The 27,177-nt window shown below is 42.5% G+C and overlaps 1 protein-coding gene across 1 annotated transcript in view; it reads right to left on the bottom strand.

Moving 5' to 3' along the window:
• USP37 (ubiquitin specific peptidase 37) overlaps positions 1-27,177 on the bottom strand; it is a gene marked incomplete in the record, with an annotated part of 1,580,672 nt that overhangs the window by 116,374 nt on the left and 1,437,121 nt on the right. The window contains 1 exon segment of the mRNA XM_044075237.1: positions 14,185-14,300. Within this exon segment, the coding sequence (XP_043931172.1) occupies positions 14,185-14,300 (116 nt within the window).

A 27,177-nucleotide genomic window follows, 5' to 3' on the forward strand; every position in this document is an offset into this window, starting at 1 on the left:
GGACTGGCCGAGGGCTACCACAGCAGGGATAACCCACAGAGAATGACTGCAACAGTGAAACACGAAGAACATCAGAACTAACAGTGTGTGTACACAACTGTACTATGTTCTTCATGTTTCACTGTTGCAGTCATCACCTGTGGGAAGATTCCCAAAGCTGACAAGTAGGATAGACAGAAGGAAGGGAAGAAGCCAGAGTCTAGGCTTGCACTGCTTTAAGTGGAAGCCAACAGGCCTTGCAGGACTGCTGAAGCAAAGCTGACCCTGGATTTGGAGAAAATAGACAGCTGGTATTGTTTGGTCAAGGTGTGAACTGATATCCAGGTGCCAGCTTCTAAAATATCATTGGTAGGAATACCTCTAAGAAAGGCAGTGGAAGTTGATGCTGCCCTACTAGAATGGGTTCTGACTGATTTGGGAAGCATCTTTCCATGAAAGGTGTAGCAGAAATGGATGCAGTGCAATATCCATTTAGAAATGGTCTGCTTGGATATGGGTTTTCCCTCTGCCCCCAGAGCGAAGCTGACTAGCAGCTAGTCAGACTTCTGAAAGAATTGGTCCTACCCAGATAGTATCAATAGTATAGTAGTACAAACATAGTAGTATAGTGTCTGTGCACATCTAATGTATGCAGAATCATTTCCCCCTTATTTTGTGGGTTTGGAAAAAAAGGCAAGGAGATGGATAGCCTGATTAAGGGTCATATCAGAGACCACCTTATGCATAAAGGAGGAGTTGGTTCTAAGAGACACCCTGCCTGCATGGAAAATAATGAAGGGTTCAATGGCCATGAGGGCCTGCAGCTTGGAAACCCTCCTGGCTGAGGTTATGGCCAGCTGGAAGGCAGTCTTCTAAGTGAGGTCCTTCAGTTCTGCTGAAGCAGCTGGCTCAAAAGGAGGCAAAGTCAGTTTTTCCAGCACAGGTGGTCTGATGTGCGACACCCCTCTAAGGAATTGCTTTAAAAAGGGATGCGAGCGCATAGTTTGCTCTGTTGGGGAATGAGCAGAGATAGCGGAGGCATGTATTTTGATACAGGAGTATGACAATTCCTTCTGCACGAGCTCCGCCAGATAGTCCAGAAAGTACAGTTTTATACCTACCATAAATGTAAATGTTCGAGTGTTCACCCTGCTGCAGTCATCACATTTGGGTTATCCTGCCTTCAGGCGGTCCCGCAGTTGGCCTGAGTTCCAAAGTTTTGGTCCGGCATCGGTTGCTGTCACTTCTTCCCTGACGTCAGTGCGCCAGGGGTATATAAGAGGCATCCAACTCCATTTTCTTCAGTTTTTCTTGCCCCAGATGTAAGGTGCCCCCAAATAGGTAGGCAATATATATATATATATATATATATATATATATATATATATATATATATATATATATCTATATGAAAATAAAACAATACCTTCAGGCACAAGCAAATACACCACAGAGGTTGTATAGGATAAAATGGTATAGGATAAGTTCAGCTAGTTCAGAGGGGATGGTGGGAGGGTAACCTGGACTGCAGCAGGGTGAACACTCTAACATCTGCATTTACGGTAGGTAAAAAACTGTACTATGTTCACCATGTTACCCTGCTGCAGTCATCACACTTGGGTTGAATCCCAAAGCTAAGATGGGTGGTGGAGTTAAACAGGGTTAGAAGAAGCTAGTAGGCCCTGCAAAACTGCAGTGGCAAAACCAGCCAGTCTTAGAATATAGAGGTAAGTGATAGTGTTTGGTGAAGGTGTGCACTGAACTCCAAGTTGCAGCTTCCAGAATATCCTTGGTTGGCACTCACCTGAGAAAGGCTGCTGATGTAGCTGTAAGCCCTGGTGGAGTGGGACCTAATGTTAGCAGGTACTTGTTTCTCATGATGCGTGTAGCAGAAACGTATGCAATGCCCTATCCATTTAGAAATGGTCTGTTTTGAGATAGCTTTTCCTTGTGATTCTGCAGCATAGGCTACAAAGAGCTGGTCAGATTTTCTGAAAGCCTTAGTTTTATCCAAGTAGTAACGTAATTGTCTGTGAATGTCCAACGAGTGCAGGAGCCTTTCTCCTTTGTTCTGGGGATTTGGGAAAAAGGTGGGCAAATGAATGGTTTGGTTTGGGGCCACACTGGATACCACCTTTGGCATAAAGGAAGAGTTAGTTCGTAGAGAGTCTCTGTCTTGATGAAAATGAGGAAAGGCTCCACTGCCATTAGTGCCTGTAGCTCTGAGACTCTTCTAGCTGAGGTTATTGCTAGTAGCAGGGCAGTTTTCCATGAAAGAAATTTTAAATCAGCTGAAAATGCTGGTTCAAAGGGCGGCAGTGTAAGCTTTTCCAGAACAAAGTTGAGATCCCAAGTAGGTGTTGGTGCTCTCCTGGGCGGTCTTATGTTCTTAGCCCCTCTGAGGTACTGTCTTAGGAGTGGATGTGAGAGTAAAGGAGGATCCGTGTTGTAATGAGCCTTGCTGAGGCGTGGATCTTAACAGATGAAAAGGAAAGTCCTTTGTGCAACATCTCAGTTAAATATTGTAGAATCAGAGGAATGTTTTTATCAAAGGGATTTTGGCCTTTAGCCTGGTTCCAGGCGCAAAATCTTTTCCATTTTTCTGAATAGGGTTTCCTGGTGCTGGGCCTCCTGAATGACATCCATAACAGCTTTGGATAGAGGTGTTGGCTGGTTGTTTAGGTAATTTGTCATGCAGCCAGGTTTAAAGTCTTGAGCTGGCTGTGTAGAATCTGATTGTCTCGCTGGGTGAGCAGGTGAGGAATTTGTGGTAAAATCCATGGTGGGACGTGGGCCATGTTCCTTAGAACTGGATACCAATGCTGGCGCGGCCAGTCTGGTGCAATGAGCATCATTTCTGGCCTCTCTAATCTGACTTTCAGCAGTACCTTTGCTAGAAGAGGCAGTGGAGGAAAGGCATACATTGTTAATGTTTTCCAACTGAATGAGAGGGTGTCCACTTTCCAATCTTGTGGATGGAATGTCCTTGTGCAAAATTTTTGAAGTTGGTAGTTTTGGGGGCTGGCAAGCAGATCTGTGCGTCCCCATTTTTGAGCTATCATTGCAAATACTTGTGGATCTAGTTTCCACTCGTGTAGATCCATGATGTTTCTGCTTAGGTCGTCTGCCAATGTGTTTTTCTTTCCTGGCAGGAATTGTGCTTGTAATTGAACCTGGTGAGAAAGTGCCGTGTTCCACAAAGGTCATTGCTTGCCTGCATAGAAGGTAGGAATATGTGCCCCCTTGCTTGTTTATGTACCACATTATTGTGGTATTGTCTGTCTTAGTAAAGACAGTTACTATTAGTTGTCCTGGGTGTAAGAGGTCCTTGAAAGCTGTTAGGGCATTCTGTACTGCTAGCATTTCTTTTTGATTGACATGCAGATGCCTTTGATCTGTAGTCCATTTGCCCTGAATGCAGTGTCCTGCCATGTGTGCTCCCCAGGCTTAGTCCGATGCATCTGTTGTCATAGTTTGCCTGGCTGTTGGTAAGGTGAAAGGCTGGCCCTTGTTAAGGTGACATGCCTGTGCCCACCATAGAAACTCCTGTTGAAGGCAAGGAATGAGTGGTATCATTGTTTCCAAGCTGTGGCTGTGCTGAGTCCATACGCTTCTCAGGTGCCATTGTAATTTCCTCATATGCAGTTTTGCAAATGGTATTAGTAGTATGCAAGATGCCATGAATCCCAAGGCCTGCAGAATTTTTCTTGCAGGGAGTTGGGTCTTTGTTGCCATTATTTTGAAATATTGAGTCAGCTGTTGTTGCTTGTCTAGCGTGAGATAAACCATCTGGGCCGTTGTATTCAAGCTGGCACCCAGGAATATTATGTTTTGTGAGGGCACTAGTTTTGATTTCTTTTTGTTTACTGTGTACCCTAGGCAACTTAGGTGTTTGACAAATGCAAAATGCTTTAAAAGAATGTCCTTGCTTTCTGCTTGAATAAGGCAGTCGTCCAGGTATGGGTAGATTTGAATTCCTCTGTCTGCAGTATGCAATTACTGGTGCCAGGCATTTTGTGAAGACCCTGGGCGCAGTAGATAAGCCAAAGGGCAGTGCAGAGAACTGATAATGCGTTGAACCTGCAATGAAGCGGAGGTATCTTCTGCAATTTTGTCCGATAGGGACATGCAGGTATGCCTCCTTGAGGTCCAACGTTACTAGCCAAGCATTCTTGATCAGCATGGGAAGAAGCTGCTGTAGTGTTAGCATCTTGAATTTTGGTACTTGCAGATAGGTGTTCAGAATTGAAAGATCCAGAATGGGTCCTCCATGCTTGGTCTTTTCTTGGGACTAGAAAGAGTCTTGAGTAAAATCCTTGTCCTTGCTCCTGTGTAGGTACCTGTTGAATGGCTCTCATGTCCATGAGAGCTGTAATTTGTTTGTGTGCCTCTGCCCATTGATTTGGTGGCAGGTTTGGCATTCCTTTTATCCTTAGCAAGGTATGAAAGTGGAATCTGTATCCTTGTGAGACAATGTTTAGGACCCATTTGTCTTTTGTGATGATATGCCAGTTGTCTGCAAAAATGCTAATTTTCCTCCCAAGGGAGCTGCCAGGAGAGATTTGCTTGGTAGCTTGAGGATTGAGTCATTGTGTTTATCTTCTGCTAGCTTGGGGCCTGTCTTCTCCTCCTTTCTGGGTAGCAGTACCCCATTGGCGAGGTTTGTAAGGGCCTTGTGACTGACCTCTGCCCCTTGGGCATCTGTATTTGCCCCTCTGTGATCTGTCAGAAGCTGGAAAGGATTAGTTTTTTGTTGGCCAATTTCTGCTGAAACGAGGGGGTTGTACCTGTAAAACAATCCTTGACCGTCTGCATAGACTTTGCCTTATCCTCCATTTTCTTTAAAACCTCTTCTGCTTGGAATAATACATCCTGCTGTAAAGGTGCATCCAATAATTTTGCTTTAACATGATCAGGTAGGGTTTGTTCTTTTAACCAAGCATGTCTACGTATGACAGACCCAGTAACAGCTGCTCTACAGGAAGCTTCCAATGAATCAAATCCACATTGTAAAGTATGTTTGCCCACCTGTTCAGCTGCATGCAACAGATCCTGCATTTCCTTGACTTCAGACTGTTCAGTATGTGTGCCCATTTTTTGTTTTAATTGAGACATTAGGAATTGCTGATATTTCAGCATGTGAAACTGACAATTTAATGCTCTCATAGCCAGAGTTGCTGAGGTGTACATTTTCTTTCCCCATCTATCTAGGGCTCTGGAATCCCTTTCAGAGGGCACAGGATTTGTAGGCATAGAAGCTTTAGCCCCCTTGGGACCCTGGGAAATTGTTTCTGGGTCGGCCACAGGGCTTTTATAAAGGAATTTGTGTGAGTCAGGTACTCTGTAGTATCTGTCTGGTTTGGCTGGAGCAGGAGGTAGAGAGTCTGGATTTAGACTAGACTCCAAGTAAACATCATCCACAATATCTAAAACTGGAGGGATAGCAAGTGGTCTGTGCTGGGGTAGTAAAAGGAACTCTCGGAGTCTTTTCTTAGAATCAGAGTAGTCCTGGCCTTCCCAGTGGAAATGTTCCCTCATGGTATGTAAAGTTTCCCCAAAGGAGTAGTCTTCAGGGGGAGATGCTGAGGGAATAGAGTCTTTAGCATCAGAGTCTTCATAAGGGGGAAAAGTGTAATCCTGTTCCTCAGAAGAATCTGTGGAAATTGAAACCTGGTCAGAGGAAGCATAATCCTCCTCTTGTCTTGGTCTTTTATCTGGAGGTGGATGGAAACCCCTGATTAGGGTAATCAAATCTTCAGCCATCTTAAGCATCTGTTTCTTAGGCATGGGGCCTTGAACTGTAAACTGATGTACAGTCTTCTTTGGTTTTAAAGGAGTTTTAAGCTTAGCATAAGATTTAATGGTGAGTGTAGTCGGTCTGAAGACACCTTCTGCAATCAAAGGTGTTTCCACTGCACCGGGGTCTCCTTCTGCTCTAGTGTCGGAAGGGCCTAATGAAGATGGCTGCGTCGGCCTAGTAGACTCCGCTTGAGAATCCGCAGCTGTCTGAGGTTCCAATTCTGCGGTCGTCAGGGGCTGCGTAGGCGCCTTACTGAAAACCGGAGAACCAGCGACAGGCCCAGCAGAGGCCTCAGAGTCTTGCCTGTTCCTAGGCTGCCTGTCCTTATCCTTGCGTTTTTTATGCATGCCGGTCGGCAGCTGCTCCGATGGCATGATGTAATTAAATTTCCTACCAAAGTAATGTCGTGCGAAGTCAAAACGGCGTTTGATAGTTCATTTATTAAACCTAGCACAAAACCGACAACCTGTGACATCGTGGTCTGCGCCTAGGCAAGGAATACAATAAGAATGGAAGTCCTTATGAGGTATTTGCTTCCCACAAGAAATGCAATTGTTAACTTTTTCTGACATCGGACTGAGGCAAGAAAATGTTCCCCAACGGAGTACTTAGCTTTATTGAAGACTTCGGACTGAAATTCGAATCGAAAATCTCAGGTGTCGGCCGACCGGCACTTGCGAACTGCTTCTGCTTCGGGCATTGCACGGCAAGAAAGACTGAAGAAAATGGTGTCAGATGCCTCTTATATACCCCCCTGGCGCACTGACGTCAGGGAAGAAGCGACAGCAACCGACGCCGGACCAAGACTTTGGAACTCAGGCTGACTGCGGGACCGCCTGACAGCAGGATAACCCAAGTGTGATGACTGCAGCAGGGTAACACGATGAACATCCAATGCGAGAGTGGCATGGGTGCCGCTTTCACTCTTATTGTGGCACCAGGCAGTAAAATCTTTTCCATTCTGCGGAAGAGGATTTCTGGGTGCTGGGCCTCCTGAATGATATCCAGAACCGGCTTGCTCAAAGGTGCCCTGATATCCACCTCTGGGGTATAAGCCATGCAGATAGGCTGAGTTTGAAGATTTGGATGCGATACTGACTTTTTCTTGGGTTAGCAGTTTTGCTATGAGAGGCAGGCTCATGGGTAGCTCCTTGGTCAGGATGAGAGTAAGGGGTACCAGTGCTGCCTGGGCCAGTTTGGGGCAATGAGGATAGCCCTTGGCCCTTCCTACCTGGTCTTTGGAAGTACCCAGGGAATCTGCCAGATTAGCACAGCTAGGCGACAAGGGGGTTGGAGTGCGTGTGCCCCCTTGTTTGTTGATGTACCACATGACCGTGGTGTTGTCTGTTTTGATCAAGAGTACTCCTGGTCTGAGGAGGACATTGAAAGCTATTATTGCCCTGTGCACCACCATTTCCTTCAGGTTGATATGGAGGGCTAGAGCTCCCTGAACCCAAATGCCTTGAGTGCAAATATCTCCTAAGTGAGGCCCCCCAGGCTTGTGTCTGAGGCATCGGTGGTGATGGTCCGGCCTTGGGAAAGGGTGATAAAGGGAAGACCCCTGTTCAGTGTACATACTTCTGCCCACCATATAAGTTCCTTTCTCAAGCAGGGACTCAGAGGCAGCTGGTGCTCTCATGACTCTGGGTGTTGTCACCATAGGTTTTTGAGGTACCATTGTAGTTTTCTCATATGGAGCCTGGCCAAAGCAACCAACAGGATGCAGAATGCCATGTACCAGAGTGCTTGCAGGAGCTTCCTTGCTGTGCGGTGGGTCTTGCGAGCCAGCTGAGAATAGTAGAGGGGGAGAAAGTTCTGCTTCCCTGGACAGAGGAAGGCTCTTTGGGTAAATGTGTCCAGGAGAGCTCCTAAGAAGGTTAGCTGTCTTTTGGATTGAAATTAGGATTTTTCCCTGTTGATGGTAAATCCCAGAGGGGTTAGGAGGGTTTGGACAAAGGTAATATCCTGCATGAGTTTCTCCTTGGTGTCCGCCTGGATGAGGTAGTCATCCAGATAGGGGTAAATCTGTATGCCTGTCTATAAAAGGCAATGACAGGAGCCAGGCACTTGGTGAAGACACTGGGAGCAGTAGATAAGCCAAAGGGCAGAGCAGAGAACTGAAAGTGCTCTGAGCCTGCTCTGAAGCATAGGAAACTCCTGCAGGACTCCCTTATGGGGATATGGAAGTAGGCACCCTTCAGATCTAGGGTCACCAACCAAGCATTTTGTGCAAGAGTTTGTGAAGGGTCAGCATTTTGAAATTTGGCACTAGTAGTGACAGATGTAATGTGGCTAGGTCTAGAACAGGGTGCCAAGTGCCCTCCTTTCTGGGTACTAGGAACAACCTTGAATAAAATAATTTTCCGGCTTGTTCCTTTGGTACTGGTTCCAGTGCTCCTTGAGCACAATGTTTTTGAATTTGGGGGATGGCCTCTGTCCTCTGGTTTGCTGGTACATCTGGAAAACCTGAACATGTGGGGTTCTCTATGAAAGTGAATCTGTATCCTTTGGAAATTATTTTTAAGACCCAACGATCTGTGGTGATGGTTTGTCACTTGTCTAGGAATAGGGGAAGTCTTCCTTCTAGTCTGTCGGGGGGGGGGGGGTTGGGGGTGGGTGGGCAGTAAGGAGAGAACGAGTCATTGTTTAAAACTCCCTTGCCTCAGCGTAGTAGAGGTCCACTGTCTATGCCTTTGCTGGCTTTGCTGCTGGTGCCTTGAGGGCTTATCTCAGCACCCCTTCCTTTGCAGATTTTTTTGCTTGGGAAGCAAAGGACCAATGCTTGTTAGGGAAGCTCCTGCTGAATCTGGGGGGGGGGGTTATACCTGCAGGAAGTCATTGACCATCTGCATTGACTTGACCTTGTCTTCTATTCACCTCCTCTTCCTTAGGGTCAAACAACTGCTCCTTATCCAAGGAGGCATTCAGAAGTTCTGATTTAACCTGATCAGGCAATGGTTACACCCACAACCATGCATGCTTTCTAATGACTGAGCAAGAAACTCCAGCCCTGCTAGAGGCTTTCAAAGCCACAATGCATGGAATGCTTGGCCACTTGAGAGCTGGAATGCATCAGACCTCCTAGTTCTCTGGTAGTAGTACTTTCTGGTAAGGTGGATATTTTCTGCTTTAATAAATCCAGCATGTTTTGTTGATATTTAAGCATATGGTATTGGCAACGGAGAGCTCTAATGACTAGGGTAGTCTAAGTGTAGACCTTCTTGCCCCATCAGTACAAGGCTCTGCTCTCCTTGTCAGAGGCCATGGGAATTTTGGAGGAACTGGCCCTAGCCCCCTTAGGTCCCCGAGTAATGACCTCTGGGTCAGCTGCAGAGTTCTTGAACAAATACTTATGGGTGTCTGGCACTCTATTATATCTGTCAGGCTTTCTGCGTGCAGGGGGCAGGGTATCAGGTGTGAGGCCAGACTCCAGGAAGACATCCTCCACTACATCCAGAATGGGAGGAATGGCTAAGGGTTTATGTTGTGGTTAAGTCCAGAAACTCTCTCAGTCTCTCTGACTGGGGTCAGTCCTAAGCCTCTCAAAGGAAATGCTCTCTGAGGGAATTTAAGGTTGCCCCGAATGAGAGGTCCTCGGGACGGGATGCAGAAGGAATGGTTTCCTCAGTGTCTGAAACTTCAAAGGCTGCCAGGGGCTATTCTTTAGTGCCTGAGTTCAGAAATTCAGAGTCCTCTGACTCTGGCTCCGTAAGCACCTCTGGATAAAGTTCCCTTTTTCTTTTGACTGGGGCAGCTTGAGAAGACTGGTTTCCCCTGATGAGCGAGATTAAATCTTCAGCCATCCTAAGTAACGGTTGAGACTGAGCAAGTTGGGGGGAAGGTAGTCAGTGACCGGGCTCCGAGGAAGGTGTTTTCCTAGGGGTGGCCTTGGTCTTAGGTCTAAGCGATTCAATGGGATTTTATGTGTGGTTTTGACTGGTGGCGTGGCTGTCGGTCTTTGTCTGATGTCAGTTATCCCAAAGGCCTCCACTAAAGCTGGTGCCTGCAGAGTGGCTCCAGACCCAACCGTAGGTCTGGCGACTAACATTTCGGTAGGAGAAGCCTGATCCGGCTGCATACCAGGCTCCAAAAGGGGCTAGGGTAGAGGCCTGCGATGGCTCTTCAGCTGTCAGTGGCTGCGTATGCGCCTCACTGAGTCCTGCTGTACTAGTGGACGGATGGCTGGCTGACTTCAGGTCCGAGTCGTCTGTGGGCTTAACCTTCTGTGGTCTCTTTCCTTTCTCTTTTTCAGAATTTCCGCAGTAGACTGACCAATGGATGCCATTTAGTGTTGGAAACTACTCTCCCTGAAATGCCTAGCTACAAATTCTGCTCTTCTATGGATGGTCCTAGTGTTAAGTAAGACACAGAACAGATATCTGGGAACGTCGTGGCCTGGGCCTAAACAAGTTACACACAGATTATGAAAGTCTCAGTGTGGTATCGGTTTTCCAAACTGAGACAGTAATTAACTTTCTTGGACATTGGTTTAAGTGGAAGTAAAGGTTCCACAACGGGACACTTAGTTTAGTAGGTTTCGCCCTCACTCTGGCAATGGCCGACTGACGTACTTCCAAACTACTTCTGCTTCAGGCTCCACGGCAAGAAAGATTGATGTAATGGTGTAGTCTTCCTCCTTTTATAGACCTGACATCAGCCTCAGGGGACCGACAGCCGACGCAGGAGGGAAATCCTTTACTCTGATATTCAGGCCGGCTGAGGGCTACCCAGCACGGATAACCCATAAGCGATGACTGCAAAAGTGAAACACGAAGAACATATCAGTATTGGAGCGGAAACTGTAGGATCCGAAAGGCATTTAGGATCTGAAGGAAGGCTCATGGGTTTAGGATCCAAAACGGTCATATCCAAGATTTTTTGGAACTTTTCCGACTCCTACGAAGCTTGGGGAGACTTTGATGGAGACTTCTTTTTGGTTTCCAAAGAAACAGATGTTAATGGCATGGTTGGGGCTTGAGCCCCAGAAGCAGCAGGCAAAAGACCTCCCAAGTATTTATTGCGCCTGTCAGCTAATGCTCTGGGAATTAAGGTAGAGCATACTGAACAGGCTGTATTGAGGTGGTCGGGTCCTAAACAATAAACACATTTTGTGGGCATCCAAATTAGGGATCTAATAACCACAGGAAGTGCATTTCTTCAACACTGTCGGCTTCTCAGACCCAGCTGACTAGAGAAAAAAAAATCAAATCCACCAGACAACCTTATTAGCCAAAGAAATTTTTTTTTAAAAGGAGATCAACAACAGAGTAAGCCCAAAAGAAATACTATAAATAATACCAGCTATGATTTAACTACCTAAAAAGGTAATTAAAATATAGCAACAATGATATTTGACAAACTACCAAAATAAGAGATACAGGACAAGATAAACAACACTAACGCCTAACACCTAGCGAATGCTAAGAGGGAGGAAGAGAGTATGGGGGGGGGGGGGTGGAGTGGGGAGAAATAGGACTATCCAAAAATTCTGACACAAAAAATAATCACTTAGAGCTCAGCTTAAGAGTGTAACCTACATCTAACCAAAATGGCAGCAAATGGAGCTTGAGAGCTGGATCAAAGTCTACTGAAATGTGGCAGAGTTGGATCCGAGGATAAAGAAGAATCTAGGAATAGTGTCTACCACCTCTAAGACTGGGGGGATGGCAAGGGGGTTTATGCTCAGGGAGACTAAGCAATTCCCTAACCCTTTTCTTGGATTGGGGGCAGTCCTGAGCTTCCAATGGATGCACCCTATTCAAGGGTGGATTCATCCTGATCTAAATCATCCTCAGAGTCAAAAGAATCAGAAAATTCCTGTGGTTGGGTACCACTCTTTCCTTTTACCAGGGAATATTTCAGGTCTGAATCTGATCGAGGAAACCAAATCCTGAGCCAACTTCACTAGGTCCTTTTAGTAGGCCTGGGAGTGGCAGCTGGTAGGTCTTAGGTTGAGGTAAGCTGGGAGTAGCATTTTTGTGAATGGTCTTCAGATTAGGCTTAAGGCAGACCTCTACACTAGCACCAAAACAAACAAACTCTAGTGAATGAAAGACCAAGGTGATGATCTGACAAAGCGAAGAGCCGTTATCAGTTTTAGAGCGGTCATCGGAAGCTGAAGCATGCAAAGCAATTCCAGACCCAATCAACAAGTGAAGTCCTTTTCCTGTAAGGAACAGCAGCAACCTGGAGGCATATCAGACTCTGAATGGGTTTGAAAAGGGGCCCTGTGCCACCACCTCAGTTGAATGGGGCTGTGAAGGTGCCTCAACTTCTTCAGCATCACAAGCCGAGGAGGACTTGCTGACAGCAAATGAGCATCGCCTGAAGTCCTAAGACTGAAGCACTTTACCTTTTTCCACCTAGGGATCTCTACATCAGCTTGATTGGCAGATGACATGGTATGTGATATCCTGATGACTCACTGAAACATTTAGCTAGAATCTCAGCCTTATGCCTGATGGTTCTGATATTAAAGTGAGCACAAAACCAAAAGTTAGGAATGTTCTGTTCTGGCCCCAAACAAGTTACACAAATGGAATGAAAGTCCTGGTGTGGTACCAGTTTGTCACAGTGGACACAATTGTTAACCTTCTCCAATATTAGTCAAAAAGCACATGTAAAGTTCCCCAACAGGGTATTTAGCTTTAGACATTATCTTTCTCTGGTGCAGACTGACCAGCGCACTGACAAGCACCTCTGCTTCTGACTCCAACAGCAAGAAAGAACTGAGGTCATGGCACCAGCCGACTCCCTTTATAACCAGTAGTGACGCTGGATAGGGCATCCGCCGGCTTCAGGAGGGGAAAATATACTCTGGTAGTTGGGCCAGCTAACAGCTTCCACTGTGGGAAATCCCAAAAGTCAGGACTGCAAGAGTGAAACACGAAAAACATCAACAGATTCACAAACCATACCGTAGACTGAGGCATGTCTTTCTAGAGCTTTCTTTTTTTTTTTTTTTAGGTGCAACTGGATTTGATTGGGGGGTGGGGGGCAGCAGTATCAGGATTCATCAAATCAGGGGTACACCAGCCAGTGTAATATACTGATAGTATTAAGAGATGGCCAAGGACAGCAACAATAGAAAAGATAAACTATGTCCCCCATAGAGCAAACAGGACTAAATTTTACAAAATCTAGCAAAAACTGTTTAAAATGTGCTATGCCTTGCTCTACAACACACTCACATTACCCTGTAAAATTAATTTGTGCAAACAGCGCAAAAATCAAATACATGCTCTTAAATCAAAAAAAAAAAAAACATTAAAAACAGCATAAATAATCATTTCATCATTTTCTTCATGAGTCTCTAAGTAAATCTCCACAAAAATGCAAATAATGTAATTTGTTGCAAAATTGCAATTTAACAATAAAAATGGCCACAGCAGAGTTAAATCCGTAAGAAATATCATAAATGAAAAAAGTGAAAAATGCAATATTTTCATGTCAGAAGTTCAAAATGAAGCAAATAAACAGAAACAGTTGCAATAAAATTGCGGCTCTGCATGCAAGAGACCATCCTTAGTTTTCAACTGACACCACACAAGTTCAGTTTCCCAGTACAGGTAATAAAACCCTTTAGAAAAGCCCCCACAACTGCTAAAAGCAGTATAAAGCATACAAATACAGCAGCAGATTAGAATGTATAGAGGAATTAACAGCAGTAGAAACACAGTAAGCATATTAAAATAAAAAGTTAACAAACCTATTTATTTTTTAAATAAAACAGAAAAAAATCAAAAGTATAATAAAGAAAAAAGAAAGTTCCCAAAGGGATTTCATCCGTGTCAGGAAGCTGTAAACCAACTACTGCAAGCTGCTGAATAAATTCAACTGCATGATTCCTAAAGCTGACACCGAAAAACAGAACTGACTGACTGACATGTTAGGCTTCCTCTAATGGGAGCGTGACTCCCCAAGTTAGTTAATGCAGTTGCTTCAGGTCTGGCATGGGGAATGGTTTCGAAAGTGATAAAAAGTGCACCTCTATGTTCATCATTCTCACTGCCTTTGTGGAATATGGGTTCTATGTCTGCACAAACCCAGACTGGCAGCTTTCCAGAGCTCAGAAATCCTTCCTCCAACTCCCTGTGATAAGGGATTGACTGATCCAACACTCATCAGAAAAGTCAAACCATAAGTAGAACAGAAAGATGTACTCTTCCACTCTGTTTCTTTACACTATACAAGGTGCCTTTTAGTTACTGCAGAGTACAAAGGTGCAGAAACCAAACTGCATAAAAATGTGTAAAGTATAGCAACCCATCTGAAGAGCCCACAAGAGAGAGACACAAAGCAGTTAGTAGCCAAATTAAAAAGAGGGAATGACTTGAGAAGCAATTCCGTGAATGTAAATTTTGGGAGCTATTCTGCACATTTTGTTTACTAACTAAAAAACTGACCTCTGCATTTTTGTTTAGCTCTTCTGCTTCAGCATGAGTGTATTCCATGTCATGAATCTCCTCGTTTCCAGAATCATCTTCAGATCCCGCTTCATCCAGAAAGCTGGTATTGAACTCTGTGAAATAGAACAATTCTTTTCTTTTGTATTTTACACTGCATCTTTCAGTCACAATGCAACTTAAAGTTACTAATACAAAAGCAAGCTGCAATTCATATTTTTACAGAATGGAACTGGCTATCCCCATTTCTCAAATGGTTTAATTCTTATAGAAAGCTGTGTTATTATTTAGCACAGTGTATCAGATTTTTGATAACACAAGTCAACATAAGGTGTTTTTTTTTTTTTTTGTGTTTAGGCAAAGGCAGAGAGATAATACAAACATTCTTACAGCAGGATAATGAGCCACAGGAAAAGGTTAAAAAAAGAGGAGGAATATATGCAAAATTATGTGCGTGTCTGATTTCAGATTTAGCAAAACGGGTAAGCTCTTCATCTTCCATGCACAAGGTTCGCGGTTCAATCCTGTTCTCCGGACAATGCTTGAATGGAGTTTTCATGTTTTCCCAGTGTCTCTGAGGGGTTATTCCCATTTCATAAAAACATGCTGAGTGTTTCCACCTCAAACTCACCCACTCACTGTGGCCATATGGTACTTGAAATACTTTTATGTTGTGCAACTTACAGGTAAGGGCACAGCATCTACATTCAAAGAGGTCAGTATCCCACTGTACTTTGCCCTTATCAGACCAATCAGAGTACAATGGTCCCATCGATATGTAATGAACAAGCCTATGCAGCAAACAGAGCCACCTCAGAGGATCCTTACAAAAAGGATACAAAGCATAACAAAATCTGCCTTACATGGAGCGTCTTAAAGCACTTTCTCTCTTCTCCTGGCTTACAAGGCATCTGCAAACTCCACACCTATGAATTTCTTGCATATTCTTAATAAGAAGTTATGTACTCACCATAACGTTCCATCTGAGTAGGTAAACTTCATTTGTCTGCAACCTGTGGGATATGGATCCGATCTCGGATCTGAGCCGGCAACTTTACAAAGCTTAGATCCAAGCTCCTAGCTCCTCCCCTTACCCATAATCCCCTGCCAACCCTGACTGACCTCAGATCAAGTTTGCCCGCAACCACTATAGTAGATAACTAACTACGTTCTTGGAAAGGTACATCACTATATGTCATAAAACATATCTGAAGGTCAGGGGGATGGAGGGGGGGGACGATGACGACGGTTGCAGACAAATGAAGTTTACCTACTCAGATGGAACGTTATGGTGAGTACATAACTTCTTAATCTAAATAGTTAACTTCATTTGGTCTGCAACCTGTGGGACAGAGTCCCAGCTACCTACACCTTGGGCTGCCTTCATGGAAGGATATTCCGGAGCACTGCAGAGCCAAAACAAGTTCTCCCCTCTCGAGATAATGTCCAATTTATAATGATTGATGAAGATATGAGATGAGGCCCAAGTGGCTGCTGAACAGATATCATCCAAGGAAACTCTTGATTTAAAGGCGGCAGATGTAGCCATAGCCAGAGTTGAGTGGGCACGAAAGTACAGTTTTGTACCTACCATAAATGTAGATGTAAAAATAAAAATACAAAAACTGTAGCCAAAGAACAAAGCCTCCAGATGGAAAACAGACAGGAACAGAACCAAACAAATCCACTGGAAGCACCACGCAGAGATGCAAAAGCTGTAGTAAAACTTCTTTATTGCAGACAGGAACAGACACAAGCGCTTTCGCGTAGGTATACTACGCTTCTTCAGGTGTATCACAATGTAAAACTAGGCCACCATTTATACAAAATTTTGGCGCTCAAACTTAAACTAATAAAGCACTAATTGAATAATTATACCAATCATCTTGCATTGATTTAAAAAGACATCAACAAGAATAGTTTCAAGTGACTTAAATAATGAATAAACAAAAACATAAAAAATGTTTAAAGTACATAACTACCATACTTTAACTAGACTTAAATTACATAAAACATGTTCATAGTACATTAAGTAGACATTGCTAATGCAAAAAAGAAAACATAATGAACTCTAACGCCAAAAGCGGCGCCGGATATATACCTTGCTCACTGTCAACACAGTATCGAAACACTACTAAAAACATTCTGCAGGATGTACTACTTAAATATATGCAGATTTAAAACAATAATATCATAAGATAAATTAAAACATATACAATAACTCTCATGATCTGATCGCTGAGCTATGCTTATCACAAGCTTCTAACGACAAGAGTGTCTAAGCAACAAAACTATAGACACTTTTTGTGAACCTTCTAAAATGCAGAACAGCTACTGAAACAGTAACTGAACTCAGTAGGTAGTGTTATAAAGAGTGTCGCTAAGCTGGCTAGCAACCATATTTATCTATATAGTGACTGCTCACCAAAACAGACTATCCTACTTGTTATAGACACATAGAACACTAACATCGAACCAAAACAGGGGTCACTGAAAGGTTATCGTAAATATACAAGTACTAACCTGGAAGGTAATTACTACGTACCCTATATTAACAAATCGACTTCCCTTCGGGACGATGTCATTAAATCCCATTATGTTAATTAAAAGAGTAGAGTCCAGTTCTATAATTCAAAAAAGGGAATCAAATCAATACAGCCATGTCATGAAACGCTGGTGCATCAGTGTAAAATATCCTACGCTCAACAGACTACTACACAATTCCTGTTACAGTGGAACACGTCTTAAAGCAGATCTTCCTGTCTGCATGATAAACAAGGTTGAACCTATGCACAAATGTTAAATGTTAGAAGACAGCAAAACTTGGATGCGAATCAGCGACTGTCAAGAAGCTGATGCATCAGTATAAAATATCCTACTCACAACACTACTACAGGTTCCTTGTAAAGTAGAATGCGTCTTAAAGATAAACCTTACTATCTATATAATAGACAGGGTTAGACCTATGCAAAATATGTTAGATATTAAAAACAGCAAAACTCTTGGTGCGAATCAACACTGGCACAAGCCAAACCAGGATCAGCTAACGAGTTAGCATAAAGATACAAAAACACTTGTACTAGCTGGATAGTAGATTAGGTGTCCTGGAATAGCGAATGCATATACCAACAAAAAAATCCATATCAGCACAGCTCAAAAAACGAAACATTGGACCAACAATATATAGTGTCCTGAATACAACAGCTGCTAGATCTTTGCTTCTAAAGTGAAGAGATCTTCAGCAAACATTAAACCTTTATATCTGGGTGACAAACCGGGTTGAATCTAAATGACATAAAAATATATATTAAAAAATATTAAAAAATAATAAAACTCTTGATGTATAACACCGGAAAAATATACAGCTAACAAGACAGTATATAGAAAAGTAACAACTATTAATATCTAGACGTCCAAGAAACAAGGATATACAATGTGATGGAAACTTCACATAGTTGAACAGTGCTCTAAAACTGTCAAAATAAAATTCAATATATATAATGATATAAATTTTATCAAATCAAACCAAAAACTGAATCTTATTATAAATATTGCAACTGACATAGGCCACCAATAGGCTGTCAGCTAAGTCATATGTAAGACATAACAATATATATATATCAATTAAGCTCCTTAATTAACAATATATAGAATGCAAACATTTCTGAAATAGCTTGATGAAGATGTAGTGTGCAAAAAGGATATAAGTAAACTTCACCAAGCCTAATCTGCTAATAAAAGAAAAACAAATGGGAGGGCAGATAAAACTTCACAAAGCTAACAGCATATACATCCTACAAATATAATATAAGGTAGCAAAACAATAGTCTCCCTCATTTATTACCTCATGTTGAGGACAGGTCTAACTGAGACATATTGATTGATACCCGGATGGAGATGTGCCTTGAGTGTAAAAATCCATTTAAGTTCCCTAAGAGCTAGTTGATTCATATTGTCTCCTTCTCTAAGGTTAATAACCATCAGTTCGAGAACCATAAATTTAAACCTGTGTGTACTGAATTCAAGGGTATGCTTGGCCAAGGCACTGCTGTCGTTACCTTTCCTGATGTCATAGCAATGATTATATATCCTATCACGAAGTCTTCTCTTCGTGAGACCTACATAAAAAGCCTGACAGGAGTCACATGAGGCCAAATATATTAAGTTAGTGCTGTTACAATCACTATAAAATTTGGGTGTAAACAAGAAAATACCATCTGGGTGTGTAAAACTATGATCACTGGATATGTGCTGACACATATGACAGTGACCACAAGGGAATGTCCCTAAACGATCAACATAAGGACCAGTAGGTAAAAGATTTGGTTCTTTACATAAAGTAAGTTTCAGGTTGTTACATGTCCTATAGCTGAACGTTGGATGGGCACCTACAATACTTTTGGTAAATGGATCTGTAATCAGTACATTCCAGTTCCTGCTGATAATCTTATTATGTGTGACTACATCACTGGTGTACCTAGTGATATATGAAAGTCTATCAGCATGCCTATTAATACCAGAAGCATTAAAAGAGATAGGGAAACTTCTTCCCTTAACATTGTCTGTCTTGCCAAATAATTTAGCAAAAACCTCATGCTCACAGTCATTAATAAGTTTAGGGGGATAGCCTCTTTCCTCAAGCAAGCCTTTAAGAATGGTAAGTTCAGCAGATAAATCACCTTCATTGGTACAAATCCTACAAATCCTGTACATTTGGCTCAATATAATCCCTCTAAAGGTGAACCTGGGATGCATGCTCTCAAAACGAAGCAGAGAATTCCTCCAGATGGATTTCCTATACAATGAGGTAACAATCCTATTGCCACTAAAATTCAGGTTAAGATCTAAGAAATGTACTTGATGAGGAGAGATATCTGCAGTGAACCTCAAGAAGGTAGAGGTTAGTTCTAACTCAGCAATAAATCTTAAACATTCAGCCTCGGTACCATCCCACACAAAAAGCACGTCATCAACGAACCTTCTATACAGCTTGACCTTCTTATAGTCTGGATGCATAAAGAGATGTAGCTGCTCCCAGTGATGAACCACCAGATTAGCATAGCTATTCGCACAGGGAGTGCCCATGGCAACTCCCCATTTCTGAAGGAACAGCTTATCTTGGAACAAGAATATGTTATTTTCCAAGACCATTTCTATCAGACAATTTATCAAGATTTGTCTACTGTTGCTGTAGCTTGAGTTGCTAACTAACATCTCTCTAATGGCTAACATCCCTAAATCATTAGGAATGCTGGTAAACAGATTCTGAACGTCCATGGTGACTAACAACATGGTGGTATCACTTCTCTCTAGCTCAAAACCTTTAAGAAAATCAACAAGCTGGTAGGAATCCTTCAGAACAACTGGGATGTCATCAACTAGAGGGCGTAACAGGCCTTCAACAAAAGATGAAATATTGGAGGTGACCCAATTTTCACCTGCAACAATAGGTCGCATTGGTACGGGTGTGACCCCTTTATGTATTTTGGGTAAGCCTTTGATGATAGGCAAAGTTGGATGTTCAACTACAAAATATTCATAAAGCTCACAGCTAATCTGTCCACACATGAGGAGATCATAAAGATTGTCATGGACCAACTTCACAATATTACTGACAAACTCTCTTGAGATAACCTCATATACTTTGTCATCTAACAACATGGTGTTCATGGTAGCAATATACTCAGAAGTATCCATAACAACCACTGCTCCCCCTTTGTCAGCTTGTTTGACAATAATACTACTATTGTTCTTAAGGGAAGTAATGGAACTCTGTTCAGCTTTACTAATATTGTAGAAACAACATCTTTTCTTACTATTGCTAAGCTTAAACCAATCATAAAAATCACTCTCACACATTTTCTGAAAGCTCTCAACATTGTGTGGTAGCATAGGTGTAAAGCTACTCTTCACCCTAAAAAAACTTTTTAAAGTTTTAGTGTCCAGAGCCTTACTATCCTGTCAGGCTTTTTATGTAGGTCTCACGAAGAGAAGACTTCGTGATAGGATATATAATCATTGCTATGACATCAGGAAAGGTAACGACAGCAATGCCTTGGCCAAGCATACCCTTGAATTCAGTACACACAGGTTTAAATTTATGGTTCTCGAACTGATGGTTATTAACCTTAGAGAAGGAGACAATATGAATCAACTAGCCCTTAGGGAACTTAAATGGATTTTTACACTCAAGGCACATCTCCATCCGGGTATCAATCAATATGTCTCAGTTAGACCTGTCCTCAACATGAGGTAATGAATGAGGGAGACTATTGTTTTGCTACCTTATATTATATTTGTAGGATGTATATGCTGTTAGCTTTGTGAAGTTTTATCTGCCCTCCCATTTGTTTTTCTTTTGTTAGCAGATTAGGCTTGGTGAAGTTTACTTATATCCTTTTTGCACACTACATCTTCATCAAGCTATTTCAGAAATGTTTGCATTCTATATATTGTTAATTAAGGAGCTTAATTGATATATATATATTGTTATGTCTTACATATGACTTAGCTGACAGCCTATTGGTGGCCTATGTCAGTTGCAATATTTATAATAAGATTCAGTTTTTGGTTTGATTTGATAAAATTTATATCATTATATATATTGAATTTTATTTTGACAGTTTTAGAGCACTGTTCAACTATGTGAAGTTTCCATCACATTGTATATCCTTGTTTCTTGGACGTCTAGATATTAATAGTTGTTACTTTTCTATATACTGTCTTGTTAGCTGTATAATTTTCCCGGTGTTATACATCAAGAGTTTTATTATTTTTTAATATTTTTTAATATATATTTTTATGTCATTTAGATTCAACCCGGTTTGTCACCCAGATATAAAGGTTTAATGTTTGCTGAAGATCTCTTCACTTTAGAAGCAAAGATCTAGCAGCTGTTGTATTCAGGACACTATATATTGTTGGTCCAATGTTTCGTTTTTTGAGCTGTGCTGATATGGATTTTTTTGTTGGTATATGCATTCGCTATTCCAGGACACCTAATCTACTATCCAGCTAGTACAAGTGTTTTTGTATCTTTATGCTAACTCGTTAGCTGATCCTGGTTTGGCTTGTGCCAGTGTTGATTCGCACCAAGCGTTTTGCTGTTTTTAATATCTAACATATTTTGCATAGGTCTAACCCTGTCTATTATATAGATAGTAAGGTTTATCTTTAAGACGCATTCTACTTTACAAGGAACCTGTAGTAGTGTTGTGAGTAGGATATTTTATACTGATGCATCAGCTTCTTGACAGTCGCTGATTCGCATCCAAGTTTTGCTGTCTTCTAACATTTAACATTTGTGCATAGGTTCAACCTTGTTTATCATGCAGACAGGAAGATCTGCTTTAAGACGTGTTCCACTGTAACAGGAATTGTGTAGTAGTCTGTTGAGCGTAGGATATTTTACACTGATGCACCAGCGTTTCATGACATGGCTGTATTGATTTGATTCCCTTTTTTGAATTATAGAACTGGACTCTACTGTTTTAATTAACATAATGGGATTTAATGACATCGTCCTGAAGGGAAGTCGATTTGTTAATATAGGGTACGTAGTAATTACCTTCCAGGTTAGTACTTGTATATTTACGATAACCTTTCAGTGACCCCTGTTTTGGTTCGATGTTAGTGTTCTATGTGTCTATAACAAGTAGGATAGTCTGTTTTGGTGAGCAGTCACTATATAGATAAATATGGTTGCTAGCCAGCTTAGCGACACTCTTTATAACACTACCTACTGAGTTCAGTTACTGTTTCAGTAGCTGTTCTGCATTTTAGAAGGTTCACAAAAAGTGTCTATAGTTTTGTTGCTTAGACACTCTTGTTGTTAGAAGCTTGTGATAAGCACAGCTCAGCGATCAGATCATGAGAGTTATTGTATATGTTTTAATTTATCTTATGATATTATTGTTTTAAATCTGCATATATTTAAGTAGTACATCCTGCAGAATGTTTTTAGTAGTGTTTCGATACTGTGTTGACAGTGAGCAAGGTATATATCCGGCGCCGCTTTTGGCGTTAGGAGTTCATTATGTTTTCTTTTTTGCATTAGCAATGTCTACTTAATGTACTATGAACATGTTTTATGTAATTTAAGTCTAGTTAAAGTATGGTAGTTATGTACTTTAAACATTTTTTATGTTTTTGTTTATCTATTCATTATTTAAGTCACTTGAAACTATTCTTGTTGATGTCTTTTTAAATCAATGCAAGATGATTGGTATAATTATTCAATTAGTGCTTTATTAGTTAAGTTTGAGCGCCAAAATTTTGTATAAATGGTGGCCTAGTTTTACATTGTGATACACCTGAAGAAGCGTAGTATACCTACGCGAAAGCGCTTGTGTCTGTTCCTGTCTGCAATAAAGAAGTTTTACTACAGCTTTTGCATCTCTGCGTGGTGCTTCCAGTGGATAAATGTAGATGTCCGATAGACATGCAACTGCAGTCATAACATGTGGGTTGTCCTGCCTCAGGCAGCCCTCGGTCGGCCGGATTCCAAAGTCTGGGTCCGACGTCGGCTGATGTCGCATTTCTCTCCGACGTCAGAGCGGATGGAGTACATAAGCATCAGCCGACGCCATTTTCTTCAGTGTTTCTTGCCCCAGATGCCAGGTGCCCTCCAAGGAAGGCTGTAATCAAATTGGAAGACAAAAACAGGATTCCAAACAAATAAATGAGCAATAAAACAAATACACCATAACAGATATCCCCAGCTAAGAGTAACAGGGATAGGAGTGGACCCTAGGCATAGAGGGGTATGGAGGGAGGGAAAATCCGACTGCAGTTGCATGTCTATCGGACATCTACATTTATGGTAGGTACAAAACTGTACTATGTCCTTCAAGAATGCAACTGCAGTCATAACATGTGGGTAGAATACCATAGCTTAGCTGGGGGAGGAGGTATGCTCTAGGAAAGAGATGGTGTGGCAATCAAACCCTGCAAGACTGCCGAAGCAAAGCCTGCTCTGGATCTGGAATATAGAGGGAGATTGTAGTGTTTGGAGAATGTATGCACGGAGCTCCATGTAGCAGCTTCTAGAATGTCCTTGGTAGGCACCCCTCTTAAAAATGCTGTAGAGGTGGCTGTAGCTCTGGTGGAATGTGGTCTGACATTGGCTGGAACAGTCTTTCCATGAAAGGAACAACAGAATCTGATGCAATGTCCAATCCATTTAGAAACAGTCTGTTTTGAAATTGCTTTTCCTTGGACTGCAGGGGCGTAAGCTACAAAAAGTTGTTCAGACTTCCTACTGGCCTTGGTCCTGTCCAGGTAGTATCAAAGTTGTCTGTGAATGTCCAAGGTATGCAAAAGTCTTTCCCCCTTATTCTCAGGATTGGGGAAGAAAGCAGGCAGATGAATGGCTTGATTTAGAGAAACCCTAGATACCACCTTTGGCATAAAAGTAGGGTTGGTCCTTAATGAAACCCTGTCTCTCTGGAAAATAATAAAGGGTGGTATTGCCATTAGGGCCTGTAGCTCCGAAACCCTTCTTGCTGAGGTAATTGCCAACAGGAAAGCTGTCTTCCATGAGAGAAATTGCAAGTCAACTGAAGCTGCTGGCTCAAAAGGAGGTAGAGTCAGTTTTTCTAAGACAGAATTGAGGTCCCAGGCTGGCACTGGGGCCTTTCTTGGTGGCTTAATGTTCTTGATTCGCCTGAGGAATTGTCTTAGTAAGGGGTGAGAGAAAACAGGAGGATCAGTGTTGTATCTAGCTGAAATAGCAGATGCATGTATCTTTATGGAAGAATATGAGAGGCCGTTCTTTAACATATCTGCCAAATATTCCAAGATAAGTAGGATGTTCAGCAATGATGCATCATGTCCCTTGCTGGTATTCCAATTGCTGAATCTTTTCCACTTTGCTAAGTAAACCTTTCTGGTGGATGGTCTTCGAGCCTCTGTTAGTATCCACTGAACTTCCTTGGAGAGAGATATGCTGAAGTTATTTATGGGATCTCCCAGGCTGTTAGCTGCAGTGTCTGAAGGTTTGGATGCAGTGTTTCGAAATTGTGTTGAGTCAAAAGTAGAGGCCACTGAGGGAGGGCCCACCTCCTGGTGTGACATATGCTCCGTAGTAGTGGGTACCAGTGTTGTCTTGGCCAATCCGGAGCTATTATGATTCCCTTGGGCTTCTCTGCTTTGATCTTTAGTAATACTGAGGTCATCAGTGGCAGAGGTGGGAATGCATAGATTGCTAGGGAATTCCAGTTGAATGAGAGGGCATCTATTTTCCAAGCTTTTGGATGGTATGTCCTTTTGCAAAATTTTGGTAGAAGATGGTTGAGGTGAGAGGTAAATAGGTCCACTTCTGGCTTGCCCCATGTCGAAGTGAGTTGTCTGAAGGCCTTCGGATGTAACCTCCACTCGTGTGGATCTGTGAAATTCCTGCTTAGGCTGTCCGCCAACACATTGTCTTTTCCTGGAACAAACTGGGATTGTAACTGGATGTTTAGGCTCAGTGATTTCTCCCAAAGCTGCATTGTCAGTCTGCAAAGGGGGTAAGAGTGGGTGCCCCCCTGCTTGTTTATGTACCACATCACAGTGGTGTTGTCTGTCCGTATCATTAAATGGCCTTGCTGGAGTTGGTGTTGAAAAGCCTCAATGGCATGCATTACTGCCAGCATTTCCTTTTGGTTTATATGCAGATGTGTTTCCTTTGGAGACCATTGTCCTTGTATACACCTGCCTTCCATATGCGCCCCCCATCCAAGGTCTGAGGCATCTGTAGTCATGGTCTGTGTTATCTGTGGTTTTTTGAATGACATACCTGTGTTTTCCTGGCTCACCGAGGCCCACCATAGGAATTCCTTTTGTAGGCATGGAATGAGTGGTATGATTGTCTCCAAGTTGTTGCTGTGTTGAGACCAAATGCTGTTTAGGTACCATTTAAGCTTTCTCATGTGTAGTTTTGCTAATGGAACCAGTAGAATGCAGGATGCCATGTAACCCAGGGCCTGTAGGAATCTCCTTGCAGTCATCTGGGTGAGTTTTGCTAAACCTTTGAAGTAGTGAGTTAACTTCTCTTGCTTGTCTTCTGTCAGGTAAGCCATCTGAGAGGCTGTGTCTAGTTTGGCTCCTAAGAAGATTATTTGCTGGGATGGCTGCAGTCTTGACTTTTGTAAGTTGACTGTGTATCCCAGAGCTTGAAGTAATCGTATGACATAATCCAGGTTTTTTGTCAACATCAATTTGTCGTCAGCCTGTATGAGGCAGTCGTCCAGGTATGGGTAAATTTGTATACCCTGGAGCCTGCAATGAGCAATTACTGAAGCCAGGCATTTTGTAAATACTCTGGGCGCAGTAGATAAGCCAAATGGCAATGCTGAGAATTGATAATGCTCTGGCCCTGCAAGAAATCTGAGGTATCTTCTGCAGCTGTGTCTGATAGGGACATGCAGGTATGCCTCCTTGAGGTCCAGAGTAATCAGCCACGACTCCTTGCCCAGCATGGGAAGGAGTTGCTGTAGAGTCAGCATTTTGAACTTTGGTACTATGAGAAAGGTGTTTAATGCGGACAAGTCCAGTATTGGTCTCCATTGAGATTCTTTTCTTGGAACAAGGAACAGTCTTGAGTAAAACCCCTGTTCTTGTTGTGGAACTCTTTCTATTGCTTTCATTCGAGTCAGCAGAGTGATTTGCTTGATAGCCTCTGCCCTTTGATTTTGTGGTTTGGCATGCCTTGTTTTCTTGGTAAGGTATGAAAATGAAACCTGTACCCTCGGTCTATAATGTCCAAAATCCATTTGTCCTTTGTCAGTCTGTGCCAGTTTTCTGCAAACAGAGATAATTTCCCCAAGGAGCTTCTAGTTGTTCCCTGGTAGGCGGTAGTAGAGGAAAGTCATTGAGTTTGTGGTTGTTGGGCAGGTGAAACCCCTGCGTCACTTCTTTGGTTTCCTGGCTGCCATTGTCGTCCCCTGTAAGAGCCTCTGTATTGGCCTCTTCCTCGGCCACGTCTGTTCTTACCCCTTTGAAACTTTTCTGGATTAGGAAAGGACCAGTTTTTTGAAGGCCAATTCCTACTGAATCTGGGGGATTGAACCTGGAGGAAATCTTTCACAGTCTGAACTGATTTTGCTTTTTCTTCGATGGTCTTTAACACATCCTTAGCATTTGCACCAAAAAGCTTGTTCTTTTCCAAAGGTGCATCCAGAAGTTTTGCTTTTACATGATCTGGTAGAAGTTGATCTTTTAACCAAGCATGTCTACGAATCACTGCCCCTGTCATAGCTGCCCTACATGAAGCTTCCAGTGCATCATATCCACACTGCAGGAAGTGATTGCTTACTTGCTGAGTGTTATGTACAGCTTCCTGCAAAGTCTTCCTGTCTAAAGGATCAGGAGAAGCTAATGTTTTTTGTAAATCTTCTAAGAGATAATCCTGATATTGTAACATATGAAAAAGGCAATTTAAAGCTCTCATAGATAAGGTAGTGGATGTGTAAACCTTTTTGCCCCATCTCTCTAATGACCTTGCTTCCCTGTTGGAGGGCAAAGGAGTTTTTGAGGTGGAGGCTGAAACTCCTTTAGGCCCCTGTGAAATAGTTTCCAAATCAGCAGTATGGGCCCTGAATAAATGGGAATGAGTTTCTGGGACCCTGTAATACCTGTCTGGCTTGGCTGGAGCAGGAGGAAGAGAATCAGGGTAGCACTAGAGTCAGAATACAAATCATCCAGAACATCAAGTACAGGAGGAATAGCTAAGGGCCTGTGCTGAGGCTTCTTAAGGAAAGTCTTAAGGCGTTTCCTAGAATCAGAATATTCCTGACCCTGCCACTTGAAATGTTCCCTCATGGTGTGCAGAACTTCCCCAAAAGAAATATCCTCAGGAGGGAGGCCAAGGGATGGAATCTTCTGCATCCGAGTCCTCATAGGTCTGGAAGAGCTCTTCCTGGCTATCAGAGTGGACAGAGCCCTCAGAGTCTTCATCTGAAGGAGTAGGGTCAGAGGGTTCAACCCAAGGCCTTTTATCAGGAGGAGGCTGGG

The sequence above is a fragment of the Protopterus annectens genome, chromosome 6.part0 (assembly GCF_019279795.1).
Source record: "Protopterus annectens isolate FY-2018-M chromosome 6.part0, PAN1.0, whole genome shotgun sequence".
Classification (NCBI taxonomy): domain Eukaryota; kingdom Metazoa; phylum Chordata; order Ceratodontiformes; family Protopteridae; genus Protopterus; species Protopterus annectens.